At 45.7% G+C, this 23,969-nt stretch overlaps 10 protein-coding genes across 10 annotated transcripts; 4 read left to right on the forward strand and 6 right to left on the reverse strand.

Annotated features, from left to right (window-relative positions):
* Positions 1-31: 31 nt before the first annotated feature.
* On the reverse strand, positions 32-1,833 carry N7469_000609 (cytochrome P450; the record flags this gene model as incomplete). The annotated part of the gene is made up of 3 exons (XM_056639529.1): positions 32-934; positions 1,007-1,633; positions 1,756-1,833. 3 exons carry the CDS (start codon positions 1,831-1,833, stop codon positions 32-34), a joined length of 1,608 nt encoding a protein of 535 aa, XP_056505286.1.
* Positions 1,834-2,987: 1,154 nt separating this feature from the next.
* On the reverse strand, positions 2,988-4,502 carry N7469_000610 (C2HC5-type zinc finger protein; the record flags this gene model as incomplete). The annotated part of the gene is made up of 1 exon (XM_056639530.1): positions 2,988-4,502. The coding sequence occupies one exon, from the start codon at positions 4,500-4,502 to the stop codon at positions 2,988-2,990; it is 1,515 nt and encodes a 504-aa protein (XP_056505287.1).
* Positions 4,503-5,401: 899 nt separating this feature from the next.
* On the forward strand, positions 5,402-6,738 carry N7469_000611 (HNH endonuclease signature motif containing protein; the record flags this gene model as incomplete). Its single annotated transcript, XM_056639531.1, has 3 exons — positions 5,402-6,101; positions 6,153-6,343; positions 6,394-6,738. Coding segments are annotated over 3 exons (1,236 nt in total), but the record flags the coding sequence as incomplete, so codon positions are not given.
* A 658-nt stretch (positions 6,739-7,396) lies between these two features.
* Positions 7,397-8,370, reverse strand: N7469_000612 (uncharacterized protein; the record flags this gene model as incomplete). The annotated part of the gene is made up of 2 exons (XM_056639532.1): positions 7,397-8,233; positions 8,308-8,370. The coding sequence occupies 2 exons, from the start codon at positions 8,368-8,370 to the stop codon at positions 7,397-7,399; spliced, it is 900 nt and encodes a 299-aa protein (XP_056505289.1).
* Positions 8,371-9,025: 655 nt separating this feature from the next.
* N7469_000613 (GNAT family N-acetyltransferase) lies at positions 9,026-10,006 on the forward strand (the record flags this gene model as incomplete). Its single annotated transcript, XM_056639533.1, has 1 exon — positions 9,026-10,006. One exon carries the CDS (start codon positions 9,026-9,028, stop codon positions 10,004-10,006), a length of 981 nt encoding a protein of 326 aa, XP_056505290.1.
* Positions 10,007-10,322: 316 nt separating this feature from the next.
* N7469_000614 (putative metalloreductase transmembrane component) lies at positions 10,323-12,545 on the reverse strand (the record flags this gene model as incomplete). Its single annotated transcript, XM_056639534.1, has 1 exon — positions 10,323-12,545. The coding sequence occupies one exon, from the start codon at positions 12,543-12,545 to the stop codon at positions 10,323-10,325; it is 2,223 nt and encodes a 740-aa protein (XP_056505291.1).
* A 3,330-nt stretch (positions 12,546-15,875) lies between these two features.
* On the forward strand, positions 15,876-17,078 carry N7469_000615 (3' exoribonuclease family protein; the record flags this gene model as incomplete). Its single annotated transcript, XM_056639535.1, has 1 exon — positions 15,876-17,078. The coding sequence occupies one exon, from the start codon at positions 15,876-15,878 to the stop codon at positions 17,076-17,078; it is 1,203 nt and encodes a 400-aa protein (XP_056505292.1).
* Positions 17,079-17,365: 287 nt separating this feature from the next.
* Positions 17,366-19,265, reverse strand: N7469_000616 (aspartic endopeptidase; the record flags this gene model as incomplete). Its single annotated transcript, XM_056639536.1, is given in 2 exon segments — positions 17,366-19,228; positions 19,248-19,265. The coding sequence occupies 2 exon segments, from the start codon at positions 19,263-19,265 to the stop codon at positions 17,366-17,368; spliced, it is 1,881 nt and encodes a 626-aa protein (XP_056505293.1).
* Positions 19,266-19,543: 278 nt separating this feature from the next.
* cyp1 (putative peptidyl prolyl cis-trans isomerase (CypC)) lies at positions 19,544-20,145 on the forward strand (the record flags this gene model as incomplete). The annotated part of the gene is made up of 3 exons (XM_056639537.1): positions 19,544-19,576; positions 19,632-19,673; positions 19,735-20,145. The coding sequence occupies 3 exons, from the start codon at positions 19,544-19,546 to the stop codon at positions 20,143-20,145; spliced, it is 486 nt and encodes a 161-aa protein (XP_056505294.1).
* A 1,134-nt stretch (positions 20,146-21,279) lies between these two features.
* Positions 21,280-22,679, reverse strand: N7469_000618 (mitogen-activated protein kinase; the record flags this gene model as incomplete). The annotated part of the gene is made up of 7 exons (XM_056639538.1): positions 21,280-21,349; positions 21,417-21,600; positions 21,662-21,740; positions 21,815-22,171; positions 22,229-22,328; positions 22,412-22,455; positions 22,512-22,679. Coding segments are annotated over 7 exons (1,002 nt in total), but the record flags the coding sequence as incomplete, so codon positions are not given.
* Between the last annotated feature and the right edge of the window lie 1,290 nt (positions 22,680-23,969).

A 23,969-nucleotide genomic window follows, 5' to 3' on the forward strand; every position in this document is an offset into this window, starting at 1 on the left:
ATTCACCAAGCACATCATATACAAGTACCAACTAACAAACAGGTACAATTTTCCGAAACTCAACATTAGGCCCATCCTTTGCACTAGTAAAATGATCCACAAGAGCCAAATGACCTTTTTCATCTTCACCCCTCCGATCCGCCAAACTCATATCAAATAAGAACACCAATCTCGCCAAGGTCAATCTCATTTCCATAAAAGCCATACTCTTCCCAATACATCCTCGAGGTCCAATACTAAAAGGACAAAATGCCCGACGAGCCGTCTCAACATCTTCTTTACTCGTTTCCCAACTTTGATTTTCGGGTCCGGTACAGGTTTCTCCTTCGATCCAGCGTTCGGGGATATATTGCTGTGCTTCACGGTAATATTTTTCTTGTCGATGAATTGAATATGTAGGTGTTCCACAATCTGTACCAGCAGGTAGGAAAACACCATCGACGACTGCTCCACCTTCCATAACTTCACGGGGTGGTGCACCAGGAACAGCGGGAGCGAGACGAAGAGCCTCGTCAATACAGGCTTTGAGGTAGATTAATTCATTCAATCTGGTTCCACTGACGATATCTTCTACCTCAGTGAAAGCGTTTCGAATTTCCGTCGTCAATTTTTTAAGGGCTGCGGGTGATCGGACGAGGTAGAAGAGGGTTGCGGCGAGGGTGGTGGATGTTGTATCACTTCCTGCAATCATGAGGACATTTGCTTCGCCCCATAGTTCGGGTGTACTTAGACCCTTTCCTGTTTCGGGATCTTTTGCGTTGAGAAGGTAATAGAAGAAATCTTTCTTTGCTTCACGACCCGCTGAGGCTCGTTCTTGGGCACGTTTGTTTGCTTCGACGCGAGAGTTCATGATGAAATTCCAGCGGTCTTGAGTGAGGCGACGAATGAGGATTTGATCGAGGTTCCAGCGGTCCAGAGGCATCCAAAGACCACACTAATTTTTTTTAAATTCCCTTTTGTTAGAGATGAACCAATCCCAATGACCGACTGAAGGAAAGAGACTCACCACATAATGCCGATTCGCAGCACGATCAACCAATCCAATCATATGTCGACGGCTATCAGAAATCAACATATCGAAACTTTTTCCAAAACAAAGTTCACCCATAACATCATAAGAAAGATAACTAAACCAATTTCCCATATTACGCACCAACCCTTTCCTATCCTGATCCTGATCCTGAACCACATCTGCCTCAAATCCATCTCCCGCCAATACAGCACAGAGTTGTCGTACATGTAAAAGCATGACATCTTCCATACCCTTCAACGCGGCGTCAGAAAAAGCCTGACTTAAAACTCTTCTTTTCCGACCATGCATCGTTTTATCAATTGCATTGTGGGTATTGTATACGCCCTTGATGGCCGGGAAAGCATTATAAAAATCCGCCTTTTGCAGACGTTTTCCATGTCCGTAGATATCGTGTAGACCACGGTCGGTATTTACCGAGACAAAGTTTGGTGCGACACGTACATGACTACCGTATTTTTCGTGACACTCGTCGAGCCAGAGGTGTCGATCACCTTTTAGACCGTGGTATAGTTGGACCCAGGGAGTGATGGATGCTAAGTATGGACCTGGAATATGACGGAGTGGATGGACGAATCGATTGTAGAGGATATAAGCAATAGTCTGAACATATCAGTTTGACAGTCTGAATCTGAGTCTGAATCTGACCGAAGGGACAATATCATTTGTGGAGATGGTGGGGGAAGACATTGGGGTTATGGGGGGGGAATGAAGGAGTAGCTTACCAGTACTACCAGCACTGCAGCCAGATCCCTCAGTATCCGATCAACAGTGAGATGATTGAGTACAGGTTCAGCAAGCATGATGCTAAATGCTGTTCTGAAATCCCTGAATATTCCTCCTTAATTTTAAGATGACAATGAAAAGGTCAGCATGAGGTTGTCTCTTCTCTTTGTATTTCCGTCTTTTGTAGGGTTGAAATGTACTTTATACTCGCCGCACCCGCAAATACCCGCGCCCAGCCGAATGTCGATGACGGAATCTGCCAGGAGCGGCGCGGCGCTTAAAAAAAGAGACGAAAAAGGACGAAAAGAGAAAAGAAGGCGGTTGCACGGCTATGACCGGGTATTTTTGATTGGTTTCTTTTTCTTTTCAATCTTGGAAGTACTTTAGACGGGGTGATGTTTTGATGTGGTGGGGGAATGCTGGAATGCTGGGAACTCTGGGGAAGTTATTGTACTTAAATGATGAAAGAAATGGCTAGAATTGACTCAAAGAATATTGGCTAGTAGTACACAGTATATTCAAGTAAGCAATACTACATGGATCAAGGGAACAGTGGCTGAATGGCGTATGCATGGCTTGTAAGAACTACCTTAGGTCTCACTCAGATATCATATCAAGGAAATCTTATAGGTCATCGGTATACAAAGATAGAAATGACCATAGACCGAGACAAACAACCCCTCCAAATAGTTTCCACTCCACCACGGCTGGGGGTGGATTTCACTCCACGGGAGACCGCCAATATCCGTTTTTGATATTGTGGGGATTGGCCTCGATGGAGCATCGACTCAGCAAACTTGCAGTTGGCTCTGCACCTCTCTCTTATCGGTAACGTCAAGAGGGAGATTGGTCTGTTTGATATATTCGCTGCATCTTCTGTTCCGTTCACTGAATGAGGAGTAACCGATAGAGATCCGAGATGTTAGGCTTTTCCAAACATAACCCAGCATAAAGTTGGCAGTCTTCTCAAAGCAGAATTCATCGAGGCTAGGGATAAAAGGAATTGCAGTCTGACTTCAAGTATCATTAAACTGCTAGCTCACGTAGTGAGTACCCGAAAAAGTACTGCCATGTCTCAGAATTCTGGGAAATCCATCAAAAGCCATCTGGATAGCCCGGGGTCCACACTTTCAAGAGAGGCCAGCTTCATCAGGACAGATATAGCAACCCTGTCAGACTCATCCTGATGAAAAACCAATTGGCATTTAGCCAAAGTAAAAAAAACAGGATATTATGTACTATATCCATGTGCTCCACCATCCAAGATCCATTGTTCGTTATCGTCATTGTCATCCTGCACCCGTCTCCATGTTTGTTTTCGCTCGGTCCGCGCCGCCGCGTCGACAGCAGTCTTACTATCTGGAGCCTTCCAGACCGGACGCATGAGCCCGCCCGATGCCAGAAGAGGATTGTTGCTGAATGCATGTCCAGTAGAAGATTGCACAGGCGCAGCATCTTCAACATCCTCTGCAGGCTCTGGTTCGCTGGGTTCAGGGGTGGCCTCGGTTGCAGCAGTATGATATACTCGTCGAACTTTACCTCCCTTAATATCTAAACTCATGAAACTTTTCTTTTTCTCCCACTCCGGTCGGGCCTTTTCTTCCATCTCGCGTTGAATACGCTGTTGCTTCTTAAGCGCTAGTGCTCTTTGCGCGGGACTCATCCAAAGAGTGGAGGCAACATTGGGAGTCTCAAAATCAGCAGCTTCGTCAACAACCTTTGTTCGACGGGCATTCTGGGCCTGGAATGAGAGAAGTTTATCACGATGTGCCTTGGCAGCATCGAGTTTGCTGGGAGATGCGGACCCAGAACCAACCGGACGCGGTCCTCCGGTATGATGAACGCCCTCATTATGAGCACGCATCTTCTCTTGTCCGCGTTCCGCTCGTAATTCTTTAATCATATCCTGCACTTCCTCTGCGGAGAGCAGGGGTGTACCGCAAAATGAGCAGGGTTGTAGTCCCTCTAACGAACAGATGATCTTGCCACAATTCAAGCAATTCGGAGCGGGATCAAATAATGAGTGAATCGAAGCGTAGCAATTGCACTTTCGCTTTTCGCCTAATGTTGGGTTGGTCGATACTTCCAAAGCAGCAATGGCAGCTGTCAGATCGGTGATATCATTTGTTGTGAGAGCCGCGCCACCTTTAGACGCATTGGCAGCCGAGCTCGTTTGTCGAGACTGTTTGCTCACCTTCGACCGTACATTTGGTAGCATATCTGACAGGACTGGGCCGGAGGCTGACGGAGGCGCTTTGGAAGATGCCGAAGGCATGGGCGATTGGGCACGAGACGATCCCGAAGAGCCGGGGTTCGAGGACTGAGGTGGAGGTTGCAAGGTAGATTTGCTGGCTGACATGTAATCCTCTTCATCCTTCTTCATATAGCCACCGCCCACATCGCCATAGTTCTCCGGCCGGCGTGGTGGACCGGCGCTATGTAGCGGAGCCTTTTGCTTCTTTCCTCTCCCCTTCGGTCGGTCTCCCTTTGAGGCATATGTATCATCATTCCGGGAAGAGCTGGTAGCAGGAGGTTGTCGATTATTTTGACGGGAATTGCGGCGGGCGTTAAAGGAGGAAATGAATTCGAAAGCAGCAGGGGAGTCTCCGAGGAGGTTTTTGAGGTGATCGGCACAGGCGTCTGAGGGAAGAGAGGCGGAATACTCGATGACTTGTTTGAGGGATTCTTCATCGAGGGGGAGTAGTTGACTCAGTCGCGGAATAGCCCAGGCTGAGAGGTCGGCCATGGTGAGGAGCGAGGAGTTGAAGAGTTGAAGAGTTGAAGTTGGAGAAAGTCAAAGTTCCCCGCGGGTGGTGGAGCCCCATTTTGGTATTGATTGTGGAACTCTTGAACTTCTTTGATTATACGTAAAATAAGGATGAATCATTTGAATGATCATTACTTGGCTGTTGGTATATTAAACAATTGTAGAGGTGCAGCATAAATTATGTTCTATTCAAATAGTTTGAATAACTGTCATAAGTACGGTGGCACTAAGTATTTCTTGTATAATCTGGGAGATCTCTAAGTATACACTGACGCTCAGATTGATAATTAAATTTTCTATCCATCGACCCTCGTTTACCAATGATCAATAGACAGCCTTGTTGTCAAGAATTAATTTACAACCAGTTCAAATTGCAGATCCTTCGAATATATAGATTTTAGATGCGGGATCTAGGGGTCTAAGAAGCCCTGTATAATCCATACATATATATATATATATCAATCTATTGATACAGACAGAAATGTAGTATTGTAAGATTAGTTTGAAACTCCTCTTGTCTGCTATTCTTTCTACATCTGTCCTCTCAAACTTATAGTACACCACTGTACAGACGGTGATATATAGGAATTACTAACTTGTGCAACATGGCGGCTAAGTTTTCATATTTCTGACCCAATTTGGGCAAAGTGAATTTATGCACAAACTCTATATGAAGCTAGGCCAAATTGGGACAACCATGGACAGATCATATAGAGTAATCTTCTCAGCAATCGTCCTACTACATCTTTTATTACTTTCACTTCTCATTTCCCTTTCCCTTCATCTCTACCATTATCGCAAGAAGCGTTGACGCCTCGAGTTTTTTCTTTTCTTTTTCTTTGTAACATCAATTCCCTGCTGGCAAACGTGATACAAGATGGAAAAGCCCACCGACCCCCCCGATTATACCACGACGAATCTCTTCTTTACTCCCAAAGCACCTTCAGACCGCGTTGGAGACGGAGAAAGTGAGGTCCGTGAGTGCAGCGTCCCGGCTCTCTGAGATGTCGGTGGAGTCATCGATCTCCGACGTTCTTGATGTGAAACTCGAAGCATTAGAAACCGAGCTTGACTACTTTCGTTGTGTCCGAGATGGCCTCACTGAGGCTCGCGAAACTGCAAAAATATCCCACGACGACTTCCAGCGAGAGATTGCCCCCTTATTGAAGTCGTTCCGCTCGTCATCCCAGACCCTCCACGTACTGAAAACTCAACGCCCACTGATCGTTGAGGATATAGACGAAGAGTGCTCAGCAAAACGTCAGAGAGTGGAAGGTCCAGTCGATCAAACTTTACTCGAGCATGCCTATAGGGACGCCATCATTTCCCGTGTGTTGAGTGCCACTGCTAAAAAAAAATCATCCAAGTTTGACCAGTCGGCATTCAAGAAGAAAGTATATTCGTATTACGGGGTCAATGAGGGTTGTCGTCCTGGTTTTGGATGGTGTCATGTACTGGGGATGCCCCTCCCCGAAGAGAATATAAAATCGGCGCATCTGGTTCCAAAGTCAATGTCCCCAAAGGATATTACGCATTTGTTTGGGGTTAGTGATGGTGTGCTAGAAGACCCACGCAACGGTAAGAACATTCTTCTTGTGACCAAAGCATTGACTGACTTGCACAAACCAGGAATCACACTGGCTAGTAGTATCGAATTGCTCTTCGATCAGGGAACGATCGCGATCGTCCCAACGCCGGGTCCGCTGAAAAACCCTACGCGTTGGAGATGTGTCGTCCTAGACGAATCGAAGATGGAGTACACAATCGGTTCCTGGAACCTTCGCGAAAATTGTAGTGACCCTCCTTACACGAAACTAAAGGTTAGTTGTGGAAGAACCACACTTGGAATATTGTACTGATCATATAATAGGAGATTGACAACAGAGAATTGAAATTTTTAACCGACAACCGTCCACGTCGGAGATATGTATACTTTTGTTTTCTCGTGGCCTACCTACAGGCGAAAATGCGGGGCTGTAACAATGCAGTTACTGAGAAGTGCGAAGCGACTAGATTCTGGCCATCAGCGGGAGAGTATCTCAACAAATCGACACTTGTTACTCTTGCTCGCTGCGTATCAGGATCGGAATTGCCTCAAGGTCTCGTGCACAACAAAACCTTCGACTCTGGAGATACCACAAGCCGAGATGAAGACGCTGGTACTGTATTAGGGGCTGATCTCCGCGATGCCACTCTTCCATTCAGAGAATCTTGAATCCTGGATGGCCGGCGGACGAAGGGAATCTTCATGTTGTTTGCTCGATCCCTCCAATGCTTCATATCAATGATTCTTACCACCCCATTGCTTCAACATGGTTTAGCAGAAACCATGATCCTTGCAATTATATTTCTTATTAACAGACATAGGACTGGAACTTCGATTAATGCTCTCATCAATCTATGTACATTGAACTCTGCGTAGCCCACTACACTAGTTTGTAGATATCCGAGATCAAGAGCTTGAGAGTGACCGAGAAATTGTTGTCGCGAGTAAGAAAGTCTCTGCTGCTGTTTTTTCAATGATTTTGCAGTATACAACACAATATCTTGCAGACTAGCTAGTATCATATAGACCTAGGCACAAAAACCCAATAACTTGAATGCAATTAACCTATTTCAAGCCTGAAAGTAATCGAATCAAAGAAATGCACCGTCTACAGCAATGCCAGCTGTAGCCCAGTGCTTAGTATGAAGTAATATACAAGATCCATCCCTCCCGTATCATCATCGTCGTCTATGCAAACTCTTATGTAGAACAGACGAACCCCGAGACGCCATAAATAAACCCCGAAGCAAAGCCCAGAAAAAAAAACGCCCATGAGACCGCGATGCCGCAGAAAAGTAGTAAAAGTGAAGATAATTCTGGGACAGCCTCAGCCATCGGCATTCTCGCTCTTGATATCATCGTCATTCTCCTCTGCCGTAAATGAGTTCTTTAACTTGCTCGGTCCGGGTTTATTGGTAGAGCCCTTCTTATTAGAACCGCTGAGCTTCTTCTTCTTTGTTGGGCTGGGACTACCCTCATCATCGTTATCATGTGGGCGCTTCGGTGCTGAAGATGTCGGACTACTGGCACCACTATTGCCGCTGTCTGTCGGTGTTTTATTGCGAGTACTATTGCGACCAGAAATGTTCATACAGCGATCCAAATGCTGCGCAACTCTGTTCATGACGAAGTATCGCGGACAAATCGGACACTTGCTGGTCGGTATCTCGGGAATGGTACTATCTTTCTGATCTTTTCGTTTCTTAGGATTCGGCATGATGGCGAATAGTTTCCCGTGAACATCATGTCCGGGTAGGGTAATCATCGGTCCATTCTTGCAGTATTTCTTGTTTGGATCTGGGGGTGGCCGATGTCCTGCCCCCACCGGAGGATACGATAGACGTGGTAGACGACAGTCCGGACAGATGATCTCCTTCACAGTATGCAATGGATTTCCCTTGAGGTGTACTTTTCCGTGATCGAAGATAGCGGCATCGGTCTCGAGTCGTGTATTTGCAAGCTTATGAGCATCAATGACAACCTCCCTCGTTTGGTCAGTCACGGATTTGCTGGCGGTCTCCTCGGGAACAGTTGCTTCTTCCTCGGCCCTTTGCCGAGCAACCACGACTGCGGAGCGCATTCGCGCCACCTTTTCTTCGCGATGGACCTTTGCGACGAGATCATGGATGATATTGTGAAAGGTTTCGTTCAATATATCGGTAGACTAGACAAACAAAACAACAGTTAGAAATCAACGCAAGTTCCCTCATCACTGTTTTTTTTTCCGGCAAATCATACCACTTTCGCGATGGTACCGGCAGGATAACTTGGCCGCTGGGCCACGGCATTGGAATCGGTCATCTTCGGAGTCGTCCAATAATGTCGGTCTTCAATATCCAATGTTCAATTTCCGACAACTGTGTCTACCCGCACGACACAGTCAAAACCCTTCTCGCGCCGATACGGGGGCTAGTTCTCCATATGCTGGAAATCTATGCAGAGGTTATGTCCACCGGGTACTAATTAAAACAACCAAGTCGAGATCGGAATCGGTCCGAGGGGAAGGATATCATATAACATAGGATACAAAAAGGAGGGCCACGAGTTGGTTCGGTCTCTACCCTTCACGTAGTCGGGATAGTATATCAGCATCAGTTCACGGGTAAGTGTCTCGGGTATGAAGGTTGAGGCTCAGCCACCTGATCCAACAGGGGTGAGAGAGTCGAGAAAACAACAGTAAGAGAATATCTCGAAGAATATCCCATAGGAGCCATTCAATAAAGGAAAGAGACTCACCCTACCGATTGAGGGAACCTGGACACTTGATCCTTTTTTTTTGTTCTGCTGGACTTGAAGAGAGTCGAAGTTGGGGTTGAAACGAGACTGGCCGAAGTCGATCCGCTCTTATCGGCTTATCGTCTCTCCGCATCCAATTTGGACGAACTTCAACTTTGCAACTTGCAACACTCTTTCATATTCATTCCAGACGAGTATTTATTTAGGGGGGAGGGAAAAGATGACTTCTCATTTATTCTCCAAAGGTCGATCTCAACCCCCAATTCACCCTCCACCAATACAACCTCCAAAGTCTGCCGTCGCAAAGTCACTCCCAAACACCAACAAACCCTCCTTCATACCTTACCCCGATCCTATTCCGGCCCATTATGAGACACCCCACCCTCATGTTACGGTTGAAGCTATAGGGACAGCGCATATACCTTCTCTGACGCGTATTACGGGGTTACTATTACCCATCCGCTACCCAAATTCATTCTACACGGCCACTATAACCGACCCAGTCATCGCGTCTCTATCACGCGTCGCAATCTACCATGATCACCCGGTGGTCTCGACTACGAATATCACAAATGCGATCTCTTCAAAAGGGACAGATAAAGTAATTGGGGGAATTCGGTGTCGACTGGAAGAGATTCCGGGTGGACAAGAAACGAATCTATATATTCAAACACTACACCTTCTTTCGCCGTATCGGGGACATGGCGTGGCAGCGGCATTGTTGAACTCGCTCTTATTTCAAACTCCGCCGAAATCAAAGACACCAAGCCGTATCTCAAAATTGGTCAAACATTACCGCATTCGCTCGGTCACAGCTCACGTCCATGAAGCAAATGAGGATGGTCTAAGGTGGTATATTGCTCGTGGTTTTAAGGTCCAAGACGGTGTCGTGGAAGGGTATTATCGACGTCTAACCCCATCTGGTGCGAGGATTGTTACGTTGGACGTAGACTGGCAGCAAGATGGCCAGTCGAATTCGGTTGAGTCTGCTACAATCCAAAATGAGAGCTCTCAAAGTACAAATCGCAGTGATCCTGATGATGGAGGTTGGGAGAAGATTGAGGCTAAAGACGGTGATGAAGGTGATCATGGAGTTCAACTTTTACCCGACTCTCAATCTTTTGAAAGCGATGATACTCCCTCGCGTAAGCGTAAGGCTGAGGATGATTCGGAGAAGGAGAATGTGTCGCAGAGAAGGTGAAAGCATCATGTGCTCAGGCCGCGCTTTTGACGATTTATATACATCTGATACCCAGACAGTCCAATTAGATATCTACTTGCATGATTCAACAATGCATTCAAGTTTATTAGTGAGACATCCTTTCTACATGATACTGGGAAGATAGGTTGATCGTATAAGGGCAGTACAGTAGTAAATGTAGGCATGGTATTGGGCATGGTTACGTAGGTAATAGTACATGCGGACTAAAAGGTATAAAGCAAAGCTAACAACGCCACGGGTATCGAATCAACATATACAGCATGAAAAGGAGCACCCAAGATGCCCCGTCGCTAAATTAGATGTTATAATTCTCTGCATGTAGGAAAATCTCATCCTGAGAAGAGCCAAACATGACTTGCGTCTGTAATTGGGCCACAGTCCTAGCCACCTCAATACGCATCTCCGGAGGACCACAGACAAAGACACAAGCACGTCGACCGAAGTTCTTGGAATAATCACGAAGTATCTGGGAGATATTGGGCCGGAAGTAATCTGTCTTCCAATTCTCTCTGCGTAGTGGAGGTTGATAATAAGCATAGCGTGGTGTGACGTTTCTCTGAGGCGCATTTTGGATTGATTGACTACCAAATCCAAAATCGAATCCTGGTGAGCTAGCGCCTGAGTGAGGGGCCATTTGAGGGTGTTGGTAATGTCGACTATTGGCAATATGTGAGGCAGTGTATGCATTTGGCAAGGCAGCCAGTCCATCTTCGTTCTCGCGACGTAATTGTTTCTCGATTTCGGCATCACCAGCTGCTTCTTCACGAATGTATGCTGAGTTGCGCTTATCAATTCCTTGTAACATGCCATAAATCTTTTCTTGAACCATATCCCTTCCTGCTTGGTCTTCTTTACCGACGCCAGTGAGGAAGAAATGGCAATTCACAATGTTAGATGGTGCGCTGTCTCGGCAGATGCGTAGTTCTTCTTGAAACCATTCCATCGTCTCTGCTGTTTTCAAGGCCCAAATTACTTTCACTGATTTGGTCACGGCTTTCCCGTCACGAATCTTCTTGATCAAATCCAGGAGTTGACTGGCGATCGCTGTGATTCCACTTCCACCAGCGAAGAAGACCACATCGTCAAAGGCGGCCATTTGACGTTGCATTCCACCATAAGGTCCTTCCAAGAGAGCTGAATAGATTTTATACGGCCCATTTTCCAATGATTTCTTGAAGACTTTTCGTGTGAAGCCCTTAAATGGTCGGAACACTAGCGTTAGATCACGGTATTCTTCACCGTACTCGGATGGAAAGTCGTCACTGCAAAGCGAGGAGATTGTGAAAGGATGACTTTCGAAAAATGCCATTCTAGGCATGCGCAAGAAGACGTATTGACCAGGTCGCCAGCGCATTTTGGTGGGCACAGTCACCTTCAATGCACCTTGCGGGAGAAGAGTGACAGCTGACTCCTCTCCAATCATGAATGAATCCGTGTTGAAGGGATTTGACCAATTCAAATAGAATACTCGGATAATATAAGTGATGATCCAAATGACAACCGTTGCCCAAAGGTAGCCCCAGGAGGAGAGGAAATTCTTCGTATGCCAAAAGAGCATAGCCACAAAAATCCAGGATACTGGGATATGGATCACGATGAACAGCTCGTACATTTTGTGGCGTATAAAGGGGAGAGAATGAATGCAAAGGATGAAAAGAGGAATAATGGCCGCAAGGCCGGTTCCATAGACGTACATAGGCAAAGTGATGAATGTACGGTAGTTAATCATTGCGCCATTCTCCCAGATGGGCGTGATATAGAACGGAATCATGTGCACCAGACTCAAGAAAAGACAAATGTAGGCAGACCAGCGATGCAGTCCATTCAATCGCTCCGGTCCCAGTCCAGTGAGCATACTGATGAAGTTTGCCTTTGTAGCGAGAGCAACAATCCAAGGCACCATGGCGACTGACAGCATGCCAGCACGAATTGCGACTGGTGGTGATCCCAGGGCGATGGAGTAGTAGTAAAGCGGTTGGGGGAGGAAGCAGTATAAAGCGACAAAAATCAAAGCAATTGATACAATCGCAGTTACTGCCAATGAAGGGAAGACCAATTCAAGTTTCCCGATCTTAATCACTGGCATAGGTCGGTAAAAGATCCATCGCATCAAAGCAATCACCTTCTTGAGCGGTACAAATCTTTGGAGGACAGATTCTCGTCGTTTTGGTGGAGCTGGTATTGATGCAGGTGGGAAGAAATGTGCACTTGAAGCATCAGTTCCTGCGCTGGGTAGCTCATATTCCTCCACTATTTCTGACGCTGCTGGCTGTAGATGTGGTCGATGTTCCTTGTGTTCCTTATAATAAGCGATACGCATTTTGTCGCCCCAAATATGATAGAATCGAATAAGCGAAGTACTGACCAGCAGTACTACAGCGAAATAAACAAAGCCATATCCATATTTGCCCGACTGCGACCATAGATCTCGTTGCATTTCAGCAAGCTCTTTTCCTGTCGTCGATGCGGTGATTGGGACATTGACCCGTTTGACGAGGGAAAGGATTGGATTCCGCATGATGATGGATTGATCGATGGCAGACTTGGTGGTTTTCGTTTCGTTCCCTTTCTTCAAGTAAATCTTGTGAGCTCCCATTGCTTCGTAATATCCCAAAGAAGATGGACTTACTATGTTATTGACTACAAGATCGCGCTGCGATTCAATAAATGCACACCCTCGTAGATATTAAACCATCAAAGAGCTCATCTCTTCCCCAGGACCTTTAGCTTGAGCTTGTACAGTATGACTGTCATCAAATTGAAAGCACGGCGAGAAATAAATCACGAGGGGGGGTAATCTGGACTACATGTATGGAACCACAGCCAGTGGGGGGGTCACACTAAATGTGCTCTCACGCTGTGACCAGCTGCACTGATTAGCCATTCCCTCTCACAAAGAACCAATCGACGGTCTTCAAGAGCTCAGCGAGCAGCGTCTCGCCAGGACAACCGTAATAAGTGGTGGTGCGGAGGGATTTCCCCAGTGAAGTGTGATGAATTAGCGCCGTCTGAACTGATCTGCACCAATCGTAGAAGCCATCGCGGTGACTGGGGGTGATCGGGCCGCATTAGCGTGGTGGGTACAATTGAAGAAGTAGTCAAACCATTGCAACATTTTGGTAATGCTGAATTATTATTAGTATCACTATGTAGTTCCCATGAAAAGTAGAGTTCCAAGGTTCGGCCGGTACTTGGCTTAGTTTCTATCACTCGGGAATATCTGCCCGAAATCTTCTCGAAGGGATCCGTAGATAAGATTTGTGCTGTATTTAGTTCCTCGTTCTCGAGAACTGATGGGTAAAGTACCTCGGGTGAAAATCCTTGACCGGTGTGACGATGTGATGAAGACGAGCGAGAGGCAGGAAGAGCGCCTTCGTCAGCCACAGGCTAAAAAATGATAAAATTAGATATTCACCAGAGTTTTGCGATGCCTATGGTGTATTATAACTTTACTAAGTCAAATATTGAGGGATCTTCATCATAAATAAGGCAAACTTGAACTCCTGGAATATGCCAAAAGCTTTGGTATGAGCACAGCTCATCACTAGTTAGTCAGAGCATCTATGTAACTATAACTACGAGTAGTAAATGGCAGACCGAGCCAGGAAGATGAAATGTTCGAAAGAAAATGTAGTAGATACGAGGTCAACTATGAGATTGAAACTAACCAAAGTTCTGCTAAATGGACCATCTCTTTTGCTCCTTGGACCATGGTCTTAGCAATGATAGTATAGTATTAGCCATACAAACCTTTCAAAAGACGTTCCAGATCATCGGCCTTGTTGCTGGTTGTTTCCATAGTAGGGTCTCGTTTTGAGGGCTCCTCAGGACGCCAGCCATCATTCGAGACTTGTTGGTATGAGCGCTTAGTCCTTGTGGCGGAGAAAGCGGCTGCTATGTCGATCGAACTCAGGATAGATATCTTCAACAACAAGTTGTTGGGTGGAGAGCGAATAGTAGTAGTGGGGGTTAAAACGATTCTACTGAAGGGTAGAAGTCTGATTCTGCTAGGCAAATGCCGGAATTGGCTGATTTGCTCTTGAAAACATTCTTCGTTACCTTCAAAAGCTACAGGTGATGTGATCCATCACCATGAATGGTGACGAACGGAGCAAGTTTAGCGCGGTATTAGTGTCGATTTTCACGTACTTCAACACTCCGATTACTCCGAACATTCCGTACTCTATACTCCGATGACTTCTCAAAGCACTTGATCCTCTATTCAATGGAAATAAAAATTCACCGTCATACTTATCACTTCATAATCATCCCTGTTGATTGGATGACTGAAAAAAGATTGATAAAAAAGGGTGAGCCTCTCGGCTATGAATCTGTGCAGCATGAATTTGGCTGATAGCAGCAGGAAAAAGCCGAGCTTATCAAAGATGACACTACTCGCAAAAGCGAAACAATCTATTGGGCGTGAAGAACAACTTCGAGCTAAAATAATCCTTGATCGTGGGCACAATCCCTTTTTTTTTCGGGTGAAGTTGTCTCTGAATATTGCGAAATAGACAGCTTGCAAGAAATCGAGTTTGTTGAAGCTATCATTTCACTGGAGGGTAAGTCATTGATCTCTGTTACCCATCTACATTCGTTTCTAAGGCTTCTAGGGGCTGCTTTTGTCGAAATCATTCGCCCTGGGGAGGTTGCTCGAAGTGCTGTATTCTCATCAGAAGAACAAATGATCTTAAAGCAGGAGCAGCAATTTGCCTGTAATCGGAAATGACCTCCCAAGTTCACAGCCAAAGAGGAGCGCAAAATAATGAGGTTCGAGCTTTGGAATTCCAACGACTGCAAACGGGACATACACTTACTCCATTGTTGACGAAGTGCTCCAAGAAGAGCATCGTCATCTTCCTCCTTCTTTGGCAATTGAGGGTCCGGACACAGTGAAAATCCAATACCAGATCCATTTTACCTGCCAGATTAGATCTGTGGAGAGTCCGATTGCTACGCAGTTTGTGGCTCGTCGCTCAATTACTGTGGCTCCTATACAATACACTCTTCCAATCCCCCCAATCTCAAGATCCGAGGGTCAAAGTATCAAGTTTACGAAGTAAATTTGGTATATCAAAATTGGGCACAATAAAAGTTACCGCATATCAGCCACCAGCAATTGTGCTTAATTCCAGAGAGACAATTCCGTCTCCACCGAAGGCAACGGCTGTGAGCTTGGTATTAGAAGTCACATCTAAGGCCAGAGCAGAACTCCCTCGGCTGTTGAATGTGAAAAACGTGGAATAGTGCAAAAGGATTTCAAATTATCTGAATTCAAACCATCACATGTCTCTTGGAAAAAGCTGAACGTGGATCTTTCAGGGAAAGGAGAGAATGAAAATGAAATATCCCACATGTGTCATTTAACTATCCCTATCCTTCCACCTACCGATTTGGACATGATTCCAACGTTTAACTCCTGTTTGGCTCAATAATAGGTCAACCCTATATATATATATATATATATAAGAACAAAACTCATTGCTAAATCCAGTGAGGGCTCCGGGAGCAAATATTCGATTTCGATCACACAATCAAAAACAATATGACTAAGCACTTGATAAAATGAACCTTTCAATTGGCGTCAAGTATAGGGCCCTTTTTTAGTGGTTCGATTGACCGTCAATTAACATTGTGATGCAGTGCTGCATAAAACTATTTACAATCTACATCCAAGCCCTAAGCTACTTGCCTAATTGGGTCATTCATATAATGCCTACAGTATTAGGCACTAATACTCACCGCCCGATAATGGAAAATATTCTGCCAGTCAATTGGTCTTTTCGAAGAACCTGCCGATCTTCCAATCTTCTCAATTTACAAAAAGCCTCTCTAGAAGTTCTTAACCATGGCTTCTACAGCTGCTCCCCCAGCAGCTCCAAACTCACTTTCCCTTCCACCATCACAATTCGCCCGTCTTCAACCACATGCCTACCTTCTCGCCCACCTTTCCCCTCCACCCGCAACCAATCAACCCTCCATTCGCGCCAATGGTCGTGCCGCCTCTCAATTCCGAGTCACATCTGCGAATGCAGGTTCCCTGACTCATACAAATGGTAGTGCTGTTGTTCGTATCGGAGATACGACCGCTGTCTGTGGCGTTCGGGCCGAAATTCTTCATACCGATGATATTGCCTCGTGGAGTGTTTCGCAGTCCGAAAATGCCAATAAGCGACGACGTCTTGCAGATTCCGAGAAATCGAGTGATGAATCTCAAGACGAGGATGAGGATGATAGTGCTCACGTTGAAGATTTGAACTTACTTGTCCCGAATATCTCGTTGAGTACCGGGTGTGCACCGGGCTTTATTCCCAGTGCACCACCTTCTGCGCTCGCCCAATCACTTTCCCACCAAATCCTCTCCCTCTTGCACACTACCCGTATGGTTCGGGCAGAAGATCTGCGTATCTGGTACCAACCGCCAAACCTGGGCCCGGAAGAATTGGAACGGCATAATGAGGAGGAACAAATGGATATGGACGCTGGATCAGGCGTCGAGGAGGAAAGCAAACCTGCCGAGATCAAGGCTTTCTGGGTCCTCTACATCGATATTATGCTCATCTCGTTAGCCGGAAACCCATTCGACGCAGCCTGGGCGGCTGTCCTAGCTGCTTTACGTGATACGAAGCTTCCTCAGGCATGGTGGGATGTCGATAATGAAACAATTATCTGCTCGGATAAGATTTCGGAATCTCGCAAGCTCTCTTTACGTGGTCTACCTATTGCCAGTTCATTTTGTGTTTTTGAGGCGGACGCTGCGGCGGGCTGGCGTTCCGTTGTCATTCCTGATGCTGAGGAGCAAAAGGTCCGAGAGAAGAAGGGGTCGCAGCAAAAGTGGATTCTTGCTGATCCAGATGGTTATGAAGAAGGGTTGAGTCAGGAGCGGGTTTGCATTGTTGTGGATAAAGAGAAGAATGGTGAGGGGAAGATGGTTGTTGTGAAGATGGAAAAGCATGGTGGTTGGACGGTTGATAGTGATGACCTCCGACAATTAGTTGATGTTTCTGCTTCGAGATGGGAGGAGATGAAGCGGATATTGGATCAATGTTAACAGTAGTACGAGAATATGATACCACTTGGAAATGTTTATGATGTTTGACTCCAGGGTGCACCGCCTAGTAAATCCATACAGCAACATTGGAGTCCAATATTGCTCTATTAGTCTCGATAGATACTACAAAGCTAACAGGTTATAAGTCTCTGAGGGTCATATTTATAACTATAGCAATGGAAGGAGTTTGATCGAATGGCCATAGATATTGCTTGGCCGTGTAGATTTCATGTAAGAGGTTGTTCATTGAATATTCCCGTTCATAGCTATGATTTCTTCACAATGATTTATTTCTTTCGAGGAGAGCCACGTCGCCTTTTGGCTGGTGGTTCCTCATCTCGTCCATCAACCGGAGTGATGGAAATCTCGTCCTTCTGAAGGTTTGTGGAATCGATTTGAGAATCCTTCTTAGAGGCAGCACCGCGTCGGAATGATAACGAGAATGTGACCAAATCGAGATCGTCTTCCTTCTTTTCCTGCTTCCCTTTCTTGTCATCACCGTCCTTCTTCTTTTCCGCCCCGTCCTTCTCGAAACTAGAAGCCTGTGTGCCTTCGTCCTCGGAGGGTGTATCTTTGTTGGCTTTCTGATCTTTATCCTGAGTATTCGATGACGAACCTCCAGCTTTTAGTGCCTTAAGATCCCCAGATAGGATCCGCATGAACAGGCTCTTGTTTTCTTGGGCAGGCTCACTTTTCTTCTCCTCGTCCGATTGAGCATCTTTTTCATTCGTGGGCTTTTCTTCATCTTCATCCTCATCCTCCTCTGCGTCAGAAAAGTTCCACATAAGATGGAGTTCACCCTTGAAGAGGGCAGTGCCCCAGAGAGAGATCAAGACACCAGGGACTAGGTAAAGGAGGGCTGGTTGGGCATGATTGGAATACTGCATGGCGAGGAGGGTGGTGACCATTCCAAGCACGTATCCGACTATACTTGCTTTAAAGTACGTCTTGGAGAAAGCTCGAGCATCATGGTAGGGAGGCTGGACTTCTGGTATCTGCGATGCCCTGGTTGGCGCCCAGAAACGCTCGCCCCAGGAACCAGTCGCAGCTTGATACTGAGGCTTCACGATTGACTCACTCTCTTCGATTTGGGCCTTCTGAATTCCCTTTCGATGATAATAGAGGAAAAGGTCAAATCGTAGCGCCAGCCCCGCCATCATCCCAGGAATGACAATGTCTCCAAGTCCCAGCATTGCCAATGCTTGAACGGTAGGGTCATCATTCGGCCCAGCTGGACGCGGGAAAAGCAACTTGATGGGAACATCCAATTTTGTTGCGACTGTAACCATCAGCGGGGTGAAGAATACAAAATAGATGTCATAGAAGAAGAGGGATCCTAGAATCAAAGTTCCGGTCCAAAATGTCGATGGAGACATAAACTGCAGAGCGCCGTAGCTAAAGCAGAACCCAAGGAAGTTGGTCAGCCACCACGGTTTTGTAATGAATGCAAAATAGCCGACAGCGCCTAGAGCAAAAAGTCCACTAAACAAGTCGAGAAGGCCTATAAGTCCCTTGCCGTCAATGATGCCCCGAACATGAAGACGCAACTGGAGTCGTTGATAGGAGGCATTTCGAGTAGACCACAACAAGGACAGAATCTTGCCTGGTAGCGGGATCCGCCCAAAGATACCAGGAAGTGGTGAGTGTCGGACTTGGCCATCAGCCTGGAAAACACGCTTAGATTGGTTAACACGCCAGAGCTTCCCACCAGACCGATAATATCTCGGAAAAACAAATGATCGAAATATTAACAGAGCATCCTTCAAAAACGCAACGGCGAAAAAAATACCCATCTGCGAGAAGTAGAAGCTGAGAATCTTGTTCAAGATGGCGGGATCTTCCAACCATTTGATCACCAAATACAATCCACCAAGTGTCAGACCAGCGGTCAAGGGAAACATCAGGGCATCCGATGGCTCTAGACCCTCCATCTTCTGAGCAGGTCCTGCCTCCTCCTCATCATCATCCTCGTCTTCAGTGTCATCTCCTTTGTCTTCGTCTTTCTTCGGCGGTTTGGCGGCAGATGAGGGTCTTTGGAGGGAAGCATGTGCGCCGATCCAGATGGGGAAAAGAGCGGATACAAGTAAATGGCCGTATGTCGGGAGAAGAGGTCTCATGCGGTCGAAATGATAGAGTGCTTCACCCAAGACCTCTGCGAGGGGGGCTCACATCATGGACATCAGCCATGTTGTTTTTGTCACGCGAGTGAATAGCTTTGTGTACAAAATGAATGAATTGGGATGAAGGAAAGAGTAGCAATTTAGTCCATGGCGAACGGAACAAAATGAAAGAAGTTGATCAAAAGGTGATTGAAAGATGTTTTGAGGTTGAAATGTCCAAAATGGAAGCTGCCGTGCCAAGCTTTCTTCTTCCGCCTTTCGTTCTTTTCTTTCCCCGCGAACTTCCTCTTCAACAGCAAAAAGAAGCGCCCATCAGCATTTTAAATACGGCAAGATTCTTTGAAAATGGCAACTGACGTGGCGTTTGATACCTCTATGGTAAGAACTTCTTGTTATGGCTCCGTCTCGAGGTTCAGGCTTCTAACTTTCGCAGGGCTCCTTTACAGTTGAGCTCTACAACACTCATGCGCCCAAGGTAAGCCATTGCCCTTTCAAATAATCACCGGCCTGCTATGTACTGATACTTGATTGTTTAGACCTGCAAGAACTTCGCGACTCTGGCACAGAGAGGCTACTACAATGACGTCGTCTTCCATCGTATCATCCCCAACTTCATGGTCCAAACCGGCGATCCTACCGGCACCGGTCGAGGAGGAAGCTCCATCTACGGCGAAAAGTTCGAAGACGAGATCCGTGATGAACTGAAGCATACTGGTGCGGGTGTTCTGAGCATGGCGAACAGTGGTCCCAATACAAACGGCAGTCAATTTTTCGTGACCCTTGCACCTACACCTTGGTTGGATGGAAAACACACGATATTCGGGCGTGTCAAGAGTGGAATGCGAGTCATTCAAAGGATGGGTCTGGTCAAGACTAATGGGGAGGACCGCCCAATGGACGAAGTTAAGATCATTCGTGCTAGGGTGGTGGAAGGTAGTGAGGAGTGAAGCACACATAAAGCCGTAGATAGTACATGCGTTTAAGGCTCGCATGTACTTCGACGTCTCTACGGGCTTGCCACCATCGGATTTGCAATTCCTCCTTGATAAAAGGAATCAAAGCGAGCGTTTGGCCCAGGGACAGCAATATCTGTACCTCCACCTTCAGCACGACTTGAGCTACCGTGTTCTCGAGCTATGAGGCATCGCTCTCACGCCCACAAGAGCATCATCAAGTATGACTCGGGGCTATGCCCATTAATTATAGCTTACTAAGTTGATCGAACTAAAGCGACACCGATATAGATCCAACTATAACCAATACCAATATCATAATAGGCGAAGTAATGTGTCACTACAAAACGAACCGCTTCTATCAAATGAAACCATCTAGAGCAGCAGATACAGAGTGATTATTCTTCTCTCACCCCCATAACAGTTACCAGTGAAGGTTCCCGTCATGAAACCTAAGTCTGTTATGAAATGACAGTCAGGCTGTGCAAGCACTGGGGGTGGGCGTGGAGAAGAAAAGTTGTCGCGCTGCAAAATTTCGTTTTAAGCCGCGATCCACGTGTTGCTGAGTAATCGGTCACGTGGTATCTATGGACTGCGACCGTCTTGATTCAAGTAGAAGTTGGTTGGACTTTATATATACTCTGTGTCTCTAGAGCAGAAGAACCTTATAGTAAGCATATTCTAACGATTTCGGACCATTCCTGTAGTCAGCGGCGGAAGGTGGAAGCCAGTGTAGGGCATACCAAGTTGTTACCTACTCTTTTCAAAGACTACAAGACTTACAAGATCTTTCTCAGCTTTTTTGGTGGAAAAAGAATATTAATTTAAGTCCATTCAACTAATTGACTTGCTATCGCCAATCAATCTATCCAATGCATGCTGAAATGCGCCTCAAAAATTCATCGTGCGATCATTGAAATATCCAATCCAGTCAATGACAAGAATTGTAAATCAAGAAGATCCCGTAACACTCTCTGCATGATATGGTGTAGCTATCTCCCCAGAATCGAAATTTTGACAAAAGGAAGATAATATATCATCGAATTCCTCTGTGCCTGACATAACATGTCCATCAGGATCTGATGTTGAAACAATGTTGATAGGCACAGTTGCTTCTTTGGGCTTACCACCCATGTGTAGATTCATTTCATTTCCAGTCTTCACCTCTAATGTTCTGAATTTCCAGACCTCCTTGTATCTTTTAGTTTGAATTAGCTTGTTTATCTTTATAAAAGGTGTTTCTGCTAATGACTCGGGCCACTCACACAATCCGCTTCCAATTTTCAACGGTTGTTTGCGTATTGTCGAAGGACCAATCGAAAGTTTCCTTGACGACTGGCTCATCGGTTGGATCGTGATATAGTCTCAAGTATGGATGCGACAGAGCGTCTCTTGCGTTAATTCTTTCATTCACATCGAAGACGAGCATCCTCTCAAGTAGATCGTTGGCTTTTCAGATAATTTGTCAATTCCAATTTCATTTTGGATCTAGCGATTCCCGGGTACATACCATCCTTGGCAAAATTGGGGAAAACATCCGCAAATGACCTACGCGGGCATTTTGGTAAACAATCAATGAATCCCCTGGTCTATATGCCCATTAGTCTTGTACTCAATTTTGACGGGGATCTGGTCTCTTCCGAGACCTCAATTCCAGACTTACGTTGGAGTTCGTAACCATATCCCTAATCCACACAGGCGGATTTCCCAAAAGCTTCACAATCTGCTGAAACTGTTCCGCATGGCTAGTAGCAGGGAAGATCGGCTTCCCTAGTAGCATTTCGGCGATAATACAAGCTGAACTCCAAACATCCACCTTGGCAGAATACTTCTGCCAAGTGAGCATGATCTCGGGTGCGCGATACAATCTTGTCACGACATATCCGGTCATCTGTGGCCCTTGCAATCTTGCATGTTCGAAGCCACTTATTTTCAAATCGCAATTTTCATTGACTAGTATACTGCTTGGCTTAAGGTCTCGATGAATGATCCCCGCCGAATGGACATATTTCAGTCCTCGCTGTGAGCATGATCAGTAATATGTAAATTACTTCATTTATTAAAGTTCAGGACGCACCAGAATCTGATAGCTGAAGTACCTCGCAAAGGCGTCTTCCATGGGACCTCGCTCGATGAGTCTTTGTAAGTTTGTCCACATGAGTTCTGTCACAAAATAACTATGAATGAATATTAGCAACGGAGTCAAAGGGTGGAAGAAACTGGAAAATGAGAAAATGCTTGGTTTTCTTTGTTCACGTACAGATCTTCCGCAGGAGATATGAAAATATCATTCAACCCGACAATCTAATTGCTGGTCAGTCTGTGGTAAACTCAATATAATAATATTTGAAATCTCGAACATTTTCATGTCGCAAATATCGAAGTAACTTAATTTCACGAAGGGCTCGCTTTGCAAGAATGGAAGAACCAAAAGGTTTTGTGACCTTTCGAACAGCGACCACACTTCGTAAGATAGAGTCTTCCGCAGAGCTAAAAGTATCCTTGTTAGATTTCTGCTGCTTTTTCATTTGATTTGATTTGATTTGATTCTTTTTTCTCCTCTTCGAACACGGGACTGAACATACCATACAAGTCCATCAGCATCCAGTTCAACCGCCTGCGGTTCAACATATCTGCGACCGAGTTAATGTTTTCCATATAGGCATAACAAAAAAATATGCCAAAATGGCGTGTCAATCATGGTCTTACCTGGTCGGGATGTCGAATGATACACCCATTACCTGGGAGTTGGTAAAATCGGCCATTTTGGGAGAGGGACAAGACAATTAGCCACCCTCCGATTAACGCCTCTCAACGACACCGTAAGATTAGAAGATTAAGGAATGTTAAAAAAAGAAGCTAGAATGAATGACGATCAAAGAGCAAAAGAAGCTTAGGAGTGCAAAAGGAAGGGTGAGGGGCTGGAACGGAGAGAGGAGGTTGCAGCGGAGCCCAGACTCACAAGCTTGTTGGAAGGCCCCGGTATGCCCTAGGCCCTAAACCACCTTCTAGCCCAATGGACTGGCATTGGATTCAGCTAATGAGCTTGCATGTTGTACAAAGATTATTCTATGAACTTCTAAGCTCTCGTTCGTCGGTTTGAAATGATTTGAGGTAATCAATGGCACTTCTACAGGTTCAAATTACAGAATACAGGTAGACATGACGAAGTGCACGATTCTAACAATACAGGACTTATACATATTGCTGAGGCTGCAGACGAGTACTTCCGCTGCTTAGATTCAGCCACCTGATATCAGACAATGCTCCCCCTCTATCGCCACAAGTCATTTGTCCTTCCCTTCCTATTTCCGGTGGATCAGGCCAACCAGAGCCGTTCGAATGAGTGGCAAAGCCGAGATTCGAGCGAGAGAACCCATGGGGGTCCATGGATTTGACAGATTCGATACAGTATAGTGTACTACACTCCGTAGAAGATACCCCGATTGCTATTTTCGATGTGATGATGAAGTCAGACAACATGATCGGCATGCCGCAACGTTAGCTTCATATCCTTGTGAATCAAATGATGATCTAGAACCACGAAGAGGGTAACTCATAAAGAGGTCCTGACCCTTCCGAATCTTCCGGTATCCACGAACTATCATTCTATATCATTCTTGTTCTTCTTCCCTTCTTGTTCCATTTCCCTTTCAAATGAAAATGTTGTTTCTTCTTCACAGGATACTGTACAGTAAACAATAGAAACATACTAACACTGATTCTGTTATATTCCATTGTCCACTTGAGCTTCTCTAGATCGTCCAATACTCTACTCTGATTGGCGGAATGTCAACCCGGCCGTCCAGCACTGTTCA

This window comes from Penicillium citrinum, assembly GCF_028827155.1.
Source record: "Penicillium citrinum strain IBT 23319 chromosome Unknown utg000001l:1.0-4955037.0:1.0-4956770.0, whole genome shotgun sequence".
Lineage (NCBI taxonomy): Eukaryota > Fungi > Ascomycota > Eurotiomycetes > Eurotiales > Aspergillaceae > Penicillium > Penicillium citrinum.